Source organism: Fukomys damarensis, unplaced genomic scaffold (assembly GCF_012274545.1).
Source record: "Fukomys damarensis isolate Sample0158 unplaced genomic scaffold, DMR_v1.0_HiC HiC_scaffold_13, whole genome shotgun sequence".
NCBI classification, from domain to species: Eukaryota; Metazoa; Chordata; class Mammalia; order Rodentia; family Bathyergidae; genus Fukomys; species Fukomys damarensis.
This window is the reverse complement of record NW_022900925.1, coordinates 37,359,067-37,371,544: the sequence shown is the minus strand read 5'-3', so window position 1 is coordinate 37,371,544 and position 12,478 is coordinate 37,359,067. Positions and strand designations below refer to the sequence as shown.

At 43.4% G+C, this 12,478-nt stretch overlaps 2 protein-coding genes across 3 annotated transcripts; both read left to right on the top strand.

Annotated features, from left to right (window-relative positions):
* Nucleotides 1–5,247: 5,247 nt before the first annotated feature.
* Nucleotides 5,248–6,404, top strand: LOC104855980 (keratin-associated protein 4-1). The gene has a single exon (XM_010615073.2). It carries the CDS (start codon nucleotides 5,620–5,622, stop codon nucleotides 6,160–6,162), a length of 543 nt encoding a protein of 180 aa, XP_010613375.2. The 5' UTR covers nucleotides 5,248–5,619; the 3' UTR covers nucleotides 6,163–6,404.
* Nucleotides 6,405–10,917: 4,513 nt separating this feature from the next.
* On the top strand, nucleotides 10,918–11,622 carry LOC104855990 (keratin-associated protein 4-12-like). 2 transcript variants are annotated; one of them, XM_033763042.1, is made up of 2 exons: nucleotides 10,918–11,267; nucleotides 11,418–11,622. In XM_033763042.1, exons 1-2 carry the CDS (start codon nucleotides 10,918–10,920, stop codon nucleotides 11,503–11,505), a joined length of 438 nt encoding a protein of 145 aa, XP_033618933.1. In that variant the 3' UTR covers nucleotides 11,506–11,622. The 2 variants fall into 2 exon arrangements, with proteins under 2 accessions (XP_033618933.1, XP_010613385.1); XM_010615083.2 differs by having other exon boundaries at nucleotides 10,918–11,622.
* Nucleotides 11,623–12,478: the final 856 nt, after the last annotated feature.

Here is a 12,478-nt window from a genome sequence, read left to right as displayed (position 1 = left end):
TAGAAATATAAATAAGATGATTTTACTTACATATGGAGTCTAAACAACTAATCTCATCGAAACAGAGTGGAAAGGTGCCCACCAGAGGGTGGGGTGAGGAGAGAGATAGGAAAAGGAGAGATGTTGATGGAAGGGTACAGAGCATCGGCTAGGAATGAGTCTTAGTGTTTGATTATAATAATGTATTGCAGATTTCAAAATTGCTGGAAGCACGGATTTTTAAAAAAGACCCTGTGAGTTAGAGATGTGTCAGGTCAACTAGATTGATTTCATCTTTCTACAATATAAACATGGATCAAGACATCCATTTCTCCCCCCTAATATACAGAATTATTATTTGCTAACTGAGAATATATTAATGAAAATGAAATATAAACTGGCCTGTGGGCGGTACTGAGATGCGTGTTCTGTTTTCCGTGTCTTCGTCGGATGTGTGTTTTGCCAATATTGGCTCCTAGCCGGGACTTTTTCTTTTTGTTGTTAGAGCACGTCTCTGAAAGACAATAGAGAGTTCTCAGCGCAGCTGAGCACCACGCACCCCAGGAGGCCAGCTGTGAAGTCCTCCACTCATGAGCGTGTCGGTGCTCAAAGAGGTTAGGGTTTGGGAGCGTTTTGGATCTCAGGTCTTCCGATTATGGGATGCTCAACCTCTGCTGGGCGGTGTCTCTGGAGACAGGATGTGCTGCTGATTGAAGTGGACGAGTTTGCAGCGTATTTTGACACACTTGGGTTAGTACCGTGTCTTGCTCGGGTTTTATCGGTGTCGCACACACACCGCCAGCAATGGCGACTCTAGCAGCAGGTGCCCCTGCTTGAGCATCGCACTTCTTGCAGCAGGGGACTGGGCCTGGTTCTAGGGGCCAATCTTTTGCATGCTGAGCTCCAAACCATTGAGGAATCTCAGTGCGGACCCAACCTGGGGAGGCCAGGCTTACATTTAATGTTGAAGGGAGTGCTTTAGAAGCAGGCTGACACCTAGAGTGTTTTGTTTTGAATCCAAATTTAAAAATAGAAATGGCAGTAAGTGTATTAAATACAGGAGCAAAAAAAGACAACAAGGGCACCGTATCAATCGGGCAAAGACAGAATTGGGCACAGATCTGGGTCCCTAGCAATGTCTACATCTGGGGACTCTCTTGAAAGAAAGAGTGTTTTATTTGCACTAGCAGCAAAGTGATTTCTGGATGCAGCTTCACCGACTCCGAGTCTTGGTGTAGAGTTTCCTCCGCCTCTCGCCCCCTCGGCTTTTCCTTGGCTGCAGAGGTGGACCCCTGACCCCATCTGTTGGCCCAGCACACAAGTCACAGCCCTCGCAGCCTCTGCTGTGCAAAGATCGGCTGGAGCCTCGACACAGAATGGAGCCGTAACGGGAAAGGGCCGGGTGGAGCTGTATCTGTGTCACCCTCCTGAGAACGGGTCTGGAACACAGTAGGAAGCAATGCATGGTTATTGAAGGAAGGGGGAAAAGCTCACTAACTTGCAAAAGAAGACCAGCAGTCATTTGTGGTGGAACTGGAGAATTAGGAGACTGAATGGGAAAAGAGTCAGCAATCAGCTGTATTGTGAATAAGTTAAGCGTGAAGCCACATCCTTTAAACCCAGCTACATTTATTGGCATTTTCATAATTTTACAAGTGTGTTGTGTTGATTTTATTAACAACTGTTGTGCTGTACTGCACTAAGGGGTGGCTGTTTGTGTGTTAACACATTCACTTCTACTGTGAGCACTGCCCAAATTGAAGGGACCACGGGTCTCAATGCCATTCAGGAAGAGGTTGTCAAATGATCGGTGACAAAAGAAAAAAAAAATCACTGATTCCATATGCTCAGAATTTCAACCACACGTGGCAAAGTGCATGAAGAGATGGATGAGACAATGCTGAAATAAAAAAAAGGACTTGGTGCTTTGAGGGATAAAGGGCTGAGGAAATGTGAATCATTTAAAACACCCAGGCTAACTGTCAATGCCAAGCCACCAGCCAGCATGTCTGAGAACTTCTCTTGAAATAAGAAACACTGGTGAGAAATAAACATCGTGAAGGTAATTGCTCAGCAGGGTATCGAAACAGACTTGGCAAGAAAAAGAATTAAACTGTTAGAACCACACACAGAACCTCTACCCATGAATCTGGGGTCAACTCCTGTCATGGCTCCACCTCTCTAACCAGGGCTGAGCCCAAGTTCTCTGCCAGGAGAGGCTTTGCTGTGGCCCCCAGTGCTGGGAGAACCCCCCCCACACACCGCGATGTCACCTAACCTTCTCTGACTTGCTTGATCTTGAACTCCATTCTGGATCATGAGCCCACCGTCCACTGCCAACCCATGAATCTGGGGTCAACTCCTGTCATGGCTCCACCTCTCTAACCAGGGCTGAGCCCAAGTTCTCTGCCAGGAGAGGCTTTGCTGTGGCCCCCAGTGCTGGGAGAACCCCCCCCACACACCGCGATGTCACCTAACCTTCTCTGACTTGCTTGATCTTGAACTCCATTCTGGATCATGAGCCCACCGTCCACTGCCAAGCTCTGCTGTGTGTTTCTCATCATCCCATTGGTCATGCCACCAGGAAGCTATTTAAAAAGCAACTCCTTAAGCCAATAAAACGTGGACCTTCTTCGTTATGCTGTTGCCGTGGCAATCAGTCAGATGACCAGAAGTCTCACTTTACTTCGCTGGAATGGAGTCCCAGTCTTACACCTGCTGTGCACGGCTTGCAAGAATTATGAGTGATGGAGTGACTGCATCCCAATAAATACTTACTCCCTTGGTAACAGAAACATTTGTGACCCTAAATTACTTTTTTAGTGTTGGTTGTTTATTTGAGAAAAAAAAAATTGAGCTTCTGTCATGTGAACAATAAAAACTATTTATGTAGCAAAGAATCCAAACAATCAAAATGCCAAATAATTAGGTTTTTTTTCCCCCTCCAAGTCAGATTGCCCATTTACTTGCCACCGTGTTTACTGAGACAAAAGCAAAAACTTCCTTTTCATCGTATTTGAATTGTGGACCAACTCAAGCTTGTTGGGTTCTGGGAGGCCCAGAAGATGAAGGGCAATCCGTTCCCTTCCCTACAATACCTTGAATTTACGAGGAGGCAGAGTGAGTTGGGTGATAGTAGTGAGAACCAGCATGTGTTCTGCGGGACAAGAGAAATATATAAGAATGGATTCATAAAATGTGGCAAGTCTAAAAAGTCAGGGGCACAGCTGACACGGCCCTGAGACAAGGTGCAATGAAGGTGAACTGGATGGCTGCGAAATATTTATGTCCCCCTGAAAGCGATTATTACAAAATGGGCACCAAGAGAGCACTGCTGTCATTTACAGGCAGCATCTTTAGGCCATGTCTCCTTCCTTCATACAGAGAGGACCGACCGTCTCTAAAGGAATGACCGCGGAATCATGGCTCCACCAGATCAGAATCCTAAGCACTTGCTTTGACCTTGATAGAGACTTCCTTGTGATATATCAGATTAAATCTCCAAAAATGTCAGCTTTCGTCGTAACGAGCCCTTGGGCTACGTGCAAATGAAGTCCAAACAATGACTATCAGTACAGAGGAAAATGATCAAACTACAATCATAACATAGACCTCAGCAACTTTTTCACAAAATGATAATTTTGAAGAAGAAAAGTAAACAAGGATACAGGTAATTTGCATAGAATCATAAGTGACTTAGATGCAAAGATGTATGCCAAACAAATTGAATTTCCACATACATTCAGAATATTTACAACATATGTCGGTGTACAAAGAAAAAACTGATAGCAGGAATAACAGCCTTTTGTTTTCCCAAAATGCCTTCAAATTTCCCCCCAAAGTCGCCTTCGATTACAGAAAAACAGAAGAATCAAACATTTCCTGTACCTTTCCTGATCTCCTTTCTTCCCTCCTCCTTGCACAATTCAGTCTAAATGCAAAGTTGGAATACAAATGATCTAAAGAAATGGCGTTCTTCATTTTGTTTCCTTAACCAAAGTAGTTCTTTATTCGTGCATGTTTCTAACCCATGTTGATTACATTCTGTGTGGTGCGTTGGTACACATACGTGACACATCTTAATTCTGTTTATAACCTTTTCCTCTGCCTCTCACTCCCTTCCATCTCTTGGGCCCTTCCCATTTGCAAAAGCATCTATTGCCTTGTTTCTATTTCAGAAAAAGTGAAAGAATAGTTCAGAGAGATTTCTTTTCCTTCATGATGAAATGATATTCCATCACTTTCGATATATGCAAAATAATTGTTCACAAGACTAGGGAGGGTGTCTTTTACATCAAGGAATTCTCCCTCGTAACCACAATAGAATTCAAAATCAAGCCTTTCTTTGTACCAACAACACTGCAGTGACTATCCTTGAATGCACATAGTGGAACATATGTGTATTATTGAATATATTTATTGAAAAGAAATTTTTAAATCAAAAGCATGCACATTTAAAAATCCAGGGCTGGGGATTTAGCTCATTGGTTCTGCCACCTGCCTTGGAAGTGCAAGGACCCAAGTTCGATCCCTGGTACCAAAAAATAAATAAATAAAAAAAATAAAAATCTGATAAATTAATTAATTAAGATACTGTCACATTTAATATACTATTAATACACTTTTAAGTTGAAGATACTGCCAAATTATCTAAAGAATTAGCCCCAGTTTAGACTTCTGTCACTTGTGTATGAAAATGTCTGTCCCCTTATAATTTCATGAATTAACTTCTAAAGCTTGAATATATTATATATTTGTCATTACAAATAACAATTACTCACTGTTGGATACTACATAGGACAGGACCTGTGCCCCTATTCACACAGTAGATATTCAGGAGATAATCTGATGAATAAATTGTTCATTAACATATTAAAAAATTGTCAGTGGAACTAAACACCTTTCAAAAGTTCCAAGGCGTTAAATTGTCTTATAGTGAAATGACAGGTGATGTTTACTCAATTTTCTAATTAGTTGTTGGTCTTTTTTTCTCATTAGGCTGTAGTAGGTATTCATGCATTCAGGTCATTAGCTTCTTTTTGGGGCGGTGGTTAAGGTATGTATTATTTATTTGTTTGTCTTTTAATCTTTGGTTTTGTTTACCTTTTTTAAAAAAGATCATCTATTTAGAATTTGTGTGTTATAAATAAAATATTTAAATATTTTTTCTTTATTACTATTAATATTTCTGTCTTACAAAAACTATTGTACTTCAAATATTTTAAGAAAATAATTTCTACATTTTCTTCTGGTACTTTCACAGTTTATTTCTCTGAGGAATCTTTAAAAAACAACAACAAAAAATAGCCCCGCTAGAGGATTGGTACAAGACACAAAATCCTCAGGATGACATGTAGAATGTTGAAGTTCAGGTGACCCTATTGGATGACAACAGTCTGAGTTGGGTTTAGAGTCTTTCTAATTAGATGATACACCTAAAGAGGTAGACAAGAGGTGACTCAGAAGGCAAAACTGGATTAGATAAACCCTAACTCCGAGAAAGGAAACAACATGTTCTATCCAACTTTTATATAGATTCTTCCATAATTAACAAACTCTGTAATTGCTCATGCATTAAGATAAACAATAACAAGGAAATACCCATTAACATGGTGACAACAGCTGGGTATAAAAGTGGACATGGAAGAAAGAGACTCCACATTTGAAAAACTCAGTCTCTTAGAAACCCTCTCAGAACCACCAGCCTCTGACACCATGGTCAACTCCTGTTGTGGCTCTGTCTGCTCTGAGCAGGGCTGTGGCCAGGAGAGCTGCTGCCAGACCACCTGCTGCCGCCCCAGCTGTGGTGTGTCCAGCTGCAGCCGTCCAGTCTGCTGCCAGACCACCTGCTGTCGCCCCAGCTGTGTTGTGTCCAGCTGCAGCCGTCCAGTCTGCTGCCAGACCACCTGCTGTTGCCCCAGCTGTGGTGTGTCCAGCTGCAGCCGTCCAGTCTGCTGCCAGACCACCTGCCGGCCCAGCTGTGGTGTGTCCATCTGCAGCCGCCCAGTCTGCTGCCAGACTACCTGCTGCCGCCCCAGCTGTGGTGTGTCCATCTGCAGCCGCCCTGTCTGTCAGACCACCTGCCGTCCTAGCTGTGGAGTGTCCAGCTGCTGCCGTCCAGTCTGTCAGACCACCTGCTGCCATACAACTTGCTACCGCCCCAGCTGTGGATCCTCTTGTTGAACCTTCTATCTGACACCCAGCCATGAGCCAGCCATCATCATACCAATGTGAAAGTGTCATCCAAATTAAATTGACCATGTCCTGAGTGGCAACAGCTTTATTATTTTCTACCAGTCAGAAATTTGCAAAAGAGCTTCCTTATATACATTAAAACACCACTCATCTCTGCCATGGGCCTCTTCCCCAAATCCAGGCCTCAGATCCATGGTGCAGTTACACTTAAGCCCTGGAGATCCTGACTTGACCTCCCTTGCCTTGACCTTCACCATTATGTGTTAATTATTTTCCAATAAATGTTACTTTGATATCAGAACTTCTCGTATCTTTCATTAATTATTTTTAGAGTCAATGTTCAGTTTATTTTCTAGTGTATTTTCTCTCAAGATGGAGTGAAGTTTGGGTTTCTATGGCCAGCAAAGAAAACTGACTTTGCCATATGGAAGAGACATCTGCACTCCCATGTTTATTACAGTCCTGGTCCCATTAGCCAAGATATGGAATCAGCCTATGTGTTCATCGACTGATAAATGGATGAGTAAAATGTGGAACAAATACACCTCAGAATACTACTCACCCATGAAGAGGCGAGACCTTGTCACTGGGATAACACGGACAGAACAGGAGGACATTGTGTTAAGAGAAATTAGTTGGGCACAGAAAGAAAAATACTGCATGATTTCACTCAAAGATGGAATCTTAAAAGGGCTGATCTCGTAGAAGTTGTGAGTAGACGTGCAGTTACCAAGGTGGATGGGAATAAGGGAGAAATGTTGGTGAACAACACTAACTTACAGCTAGTTAAGAGAAGTAAGTTGTGGTGTTTGCTTGCATGGTAAAATAACTAAGAGAATAGTAAAAGAGTGTATATATTTCCAAAAACACTAGAAGAAAGGATCTAAATGTTTTCATCACAAAGAAGTTACAAATATTTGAGCAGATAAATATGCTTTCTCTGACCTGAACATTACACAGTGTGTACATGTGACTGAACAGTACATGGTACCCCGTAAACACATACAACTTTTATGTGAGAAGGGGAGCAGGTGGGTGAAGAGGGGTTGCTTTTGATCAGTGTAAATCTAGATGCATGTACACTCTGCTGACCTCCTTTAATATGTATAATTAATATATGTTAATAAAAAAGAAAAAGATTGAAAAATCTGTTGGGAATATTTATGCAGGTTCTGAGTCATCATCTCTTATTTGGTGATTTTATCTCTAGATTTATTCTAACCAATGTATTTACCCTCGATTTTAAAAAAGAACTTTATTAAGATGTAATTCATGCACCATTCAATATACCCTTTAAAGTATACAATTTATTATTTTTATAAAACAGGGTTTCACATATATTTTTATATAATCAGCATTGTGCAACTATCACAAAAATTTATAGCCCCTTGGTCTCCTTGAAGAGAAATTTCACACCCAACGGCAGTCATTTCCAGTTTCTCTCCTACCTCCACCCAACCTTAGGTAGCAACTAGTCTACTTCCTATCTTGCGGGCTTAATCTCTGGACATTCATATAGGTAGATGCATAGAATATGGGGTTTCTGGGACTGACTTCTTTCATTTCATATCCTATTTTCGAGATCCACCCATACCTCACCATGTGGCGGCACTTCATTCGCTCTACTGCTGAGTAATATATAATAATCCACGATACGGACATATCACCCTTTACTTTAGTAGTTGATGGATATTTGGGCTGTTTCCTCTTTGGGGCTGCTATGATAATGTTATTATAAACACATGCTCAACTTTATATTTTCACTTTTCTTGGGTTGTCATTTATTGAGTTGTAAGGGTTCTTTGTGTATTGTGGGTACAAGTTTCTTATCCCTGTCTTCTGTTTTCTTTCTATTACACTGAGTAGGCATTTTGCAGCATGACATTTTAATTCTTCTAAGTGTGTGTGAGTGTGTGTGTACTCTAAGGGTTAAGACATTCACCCTAATTAAGTGGTGATGAACCTATGGCATATGTGCTGCAGTGGGCTGTTTGTTAGGTTTGAAAGCCCTAAATGATTCACCATCACTGCTAAATGATCCAAATATACGTCAGACTTGTTTATTAGTTTTTGTGAGATCTAAAACCTTTATCCTCGTACAGCTTTAATACCACCCTTTTGTGTTATTATTGCTATATATGTATATATATATACATATATATATAAAACATCTATATGCTTAAAACTCAATGAAATATTGTTATAATAATTGTTTTACATATTCTTATGTCTCTTCAACAAGCCAAGCAAAGAAAGGAGAATGTGTATCCACCTAGAGTTATATTAACCTCTCAGGTAACCTTTCTGCTTCTCCACATATCTTTCTGTATATTCAAGTTGCCAGCTGAGGTCCCTACCCTACTCTAACACAGCTTAGCACCCCTCTGTGTTTCTTTTCTTTTTTTTCTTAGTCAAACATGTTGCATTTCCAGTTGATATAGGCCCCAGAATACAATTATTTTCCTACTGTTTTATGCCCTCACTTTTAAAATTAGTTAATAGAAGAAAGGAGAAAACACACGCAAATATAGACAATTCAATTGTACAGCTGACCATCAGGATTGACTGCAGTCTCAGGAGAGCTTTTTGGCTGCCTTTTCCCTGGTTGTCTTTATTAAAATTCTGGATTCTTTGTTGTATCATCAACTAGCTACCAGCTTCACATGAACACCGACCTCCATTGCCCCTAGTCATGGAGTTCTGCATGTTCTGACCCAAGTAAAGCCAGTCTCTTCTGGCAGAGGTGTGAAGCTCTTGGTCCTATGGCCCGTTTTCCCTGTGGGCAGAAGCCCTGGGCCTCTGTGTGGGACCTGGGTGAGGATCCACCTTTTCCAAAGGAGTCCTCCGCCTCCACTAGTGGGCGCTCTGCTGGGTCTCCCTTCATATCTCGACTTCCTTCTCCGACATGCAGCCTCTTCCACGTGCACAAGATGGATGGAAATGTTAAGGCTGCTTCAGCAAGAATAAATAACCTTCACTTTGTGTGGCATGGGAGGCTTAGGTCTTTAATTGGTAGAAAGAAGAACAGGTAGATCTATTAGTGCCCCTCCCTTCACAGGCACTCAAAGTCCGCCAACTTTTGAAGAACTGCAGAGAACAGGCAAATGGCTGCACTTCTCCTCATCCCCTCGGTCTCCACATGGCTCAGCTTCCTTCATCCAGTAACGGGATGAGTGCTCTTTGACCTATGCAAGTTCTGCCAGAAACACTGACTTCCCGGCAAGCCACCGAGTCCTTGATGGTTTGGGCCTCCATGTCCCCTCAAAGCCTGGTGTGGTTGTAGATGACTTTTTCAGGGATGGCTGAATGGACAGTGTGTGATTCTGGGATTAAGGGTACGTGGTCACTAAATCCATCTACTGATTGGTTCGGCACTGCCCTAATCCCGGGCCTGGATACAATATATGGGACAGAAAGAGGCTTACCTTCCCTTTGTTGTTTTTGCTGTCTTCTGCCGGCAATAAATTTCCCCTCTGCGATGCCCCTCTACCAAGCCACCCTGTCTTAAGCCAGCCAACTATGGACCGAAACCTCTACATATTGTGAGCCAGATAAATCTTCTCCCCTTTAACTTTGGGTGTCAGGTTTTTTATCTCAGCAATAAGAAAAGTAACTAAGACAGCCCTTGATCTTTCCCAGTTTGCTGTAAAGTTGTGTCATCATTTACTTATGTTTGCTCCTGTTCTGTCTTCCCGAGAAGATGAAGTCTCAAGTACATCTGACTTTAGGCCGTATTTTTACAGGTGGGAATGCACCAGCAAGAAAAGATCACTGCCCTAGACTTTCCCAGGCATGTCCCCGTGGAATCTGGGCAGTTCTTTAAAAAAACAGATTTCCCAACTCATTTCTGTAAATATATTCTCTTAAGATCATAACATACCATGCATTTACCGTCATTATTCTCTAATTATTTTTATTATGAAGTTTTTTTCATAGAACTGCTTTTATCTTTTCTTTATTAATACCTACTTGCATTATGTTGAAATTTTAAAAAAATATATAGATTTCCAACGTTGAATTCTGGTCACTGGTGCTTTCTGGTCCAAGGTAGCCACTCTGTGTCACTTGGCTATTTTAGGGAAAAGCTCTACAATAACTTCATATGCAACTTTGATTCCTAGAGTGACACAGCCTGTAAGAACAGGTTAATGACATAAGGAAGTCTCAAAAGGTGTTGTTTGGAATTCCTTTTTCTAATTCACTAGCTGCCAGCCCCTGCCTCGAGCTGTGCCCTTCCTGGTTACTCACAAATGACCCGGTAATGGAGCTGTTCCTCCTCCTTGCAAACCCGGTGCTGTCATTCTAATTTGAGAGTTATTTCACTTGGTTGGTGTCCTCCAGCTCCTGTCCCACCTGGTGTGTGTCCTGCACTCATGAGACCACCAGCACGGGTCTGGGTTGAATCACGATTGAAAGATGAATAGATTGACACTAAATGACAAGCTGCCAGTCTCATGGCAAATGTTCAGGGAGCTGTGGGCTTGGAAATTAGATGACACCCACAAGGAAGAAACCTAAGAATTGATTTGGAAAGATCAGACTGAAAATGTACTGCAGAAAGGAAAAATGCATTCATGGTGCAAGAAAGAATGCCTATTATCTAATTTGATAAATGCTTATCTATTAAGACAAACAAGGAAGTTCTCTCAACAGGGTATAAAAGGGGAAAGGAGTCAAAAAGTCTTCCAATTCAGAACACTTACTTGCCTGGTAACTTATTCAGAACCTCCAGCCACTGACACCATGGTCAACTCCTATTGTGGCTCCATCTGCTCCGAGCAGGGCTGTGGCCAGGAGAGCTGCTGCCAGCCCACCTGCTGCAGGACCACCTGCTGCCACCCCAGCTGCTTCCGGCCCAGCTGTTGCATCTCCAGCTGCTGCAGGCCCAGCTGTTGTGTGTCCAGCTGCTGCAGGCCTAGCTGCTTCCGGCCCAGCTGTTGCATCTCTAGCTGCTGCAGGCCCAGCTGCTGCAGGCCCAGCTGTTGCATCTCCAGCTGCTGCAGGCCCAGCTGTTGTGTGTCCAGCTGCTGCAGGCCTAGCTGCTTCCGGCCCAGCTGTTGCATCTCCAGCTGCTACAGGCCCAGCTGCTATAGGCCCAGCTGCTGCAGGCCCAGCTGTTGCATCTCCAGCTGCTACAGGCCCAGCTGCTGCAGGCCCAGCTGTTGCATCTCCAGCTGCTGCAGGCCTAGCTGTTGCATCTCCAGCTGCTACAGGCCCAGCTGCTACAGGCCCAGCTGTTGCAGGCCCAGCTGTTGTGTGTCCAGCTGCTGCCGTCCAGTCTGTTGCCAGGCTACCTGCTGTCGCCCAGTTTCCTGTGGGCCTTGCTGTTGAACTTGATTTCTAACCACCAGCCCTGGGCCAACCACCATGTTGCCAGTGTCTGTTTTCCTCGTGCATCTTTTGACCACCGCACTTGGCCTGGTTCTCATCCCTCAGCATCTGTTCATCCCATCAGTCATGCTACAGCACCAAGCAACTATTAAGCACCAAGTTGAACTAATACCACACGGAAGCTCCGAACTCTGCGCCTGTCCAGTGGGCATTCCAGAAGAGGACCAGATGCTCATGCTACTGCACTGGGCCATTCCTCCAGGCCAGTGACTGGAGCTCGTGGCTCAGCTTCCTTCACAGGGAACTATGTGTGACAGGGTGACCATGTCCCAATAAACACTGCTTTCTTTGTATCAGAAATATGTGTCCCTTAATCATTTCGTTAGCACCGATCACCTATTTGGAGAAAAGTTTGAGTTTCTGTAGTGTGAACAATGAAAAATTGTACATAGCTATCAATGCCTGTAGTACGGAAAACACAAAATCATTAGTTGTCCCCCAAACCAGATTGCCCACTTATCTGCCATCAAGTTTCCTGAGGCAGAATAAGGGCTTCTTTTTCACTGCTTTTGAATTGTGGCCCGGCTGGCCAGTGGCTGGGTTCTGGGAAGTGTACGAGAGGAATGAGACTCCTTCCCATCCTAACCCCAAGCAGCCTTGGATTTCACGGGGGCGTGTCGGCTCGAGTGTGTTGGTGATGCTAGTGATGAAGACGGACGTACTCTTTGGGAGAACAGTCCTTCATAAGGATGCACCCACAGAAATCAAACGCGTGGCATCGATGCAGCAGGGGATCGGTGCTCACTAACGCCCAAGACAAGACCCAGTGGGGAGAGTGGATGACAGCCGACTGGATCCTTATGGAGGGAACGATTATCAAGGAGACACGGAAACAGCAAAGTCCCTTGGAGGAGAAGAGATGCGTAAAGATCCCCATGGAATGGGAGTGGTTGGGATGGATCCGCTGAGAAGC

What these genes read in the sequence shown, in the direction of transcription:
- LOC104855980 (XM_010615073.2), top strand. Translation starts at nt 5,620, where the DNA reads ATGGAAGAAAGAGACTCCACATTTGAAAAACTCAGTCTCTTAGAAACC.
- LOC104855990 (XM_010615083.2), top strand. Translation starts at nt 10,918, where the DNA reads ATGGTCAACTCCTATTGTGGCTCCATCTGCTCCGAGCAGGGCTGTGGC.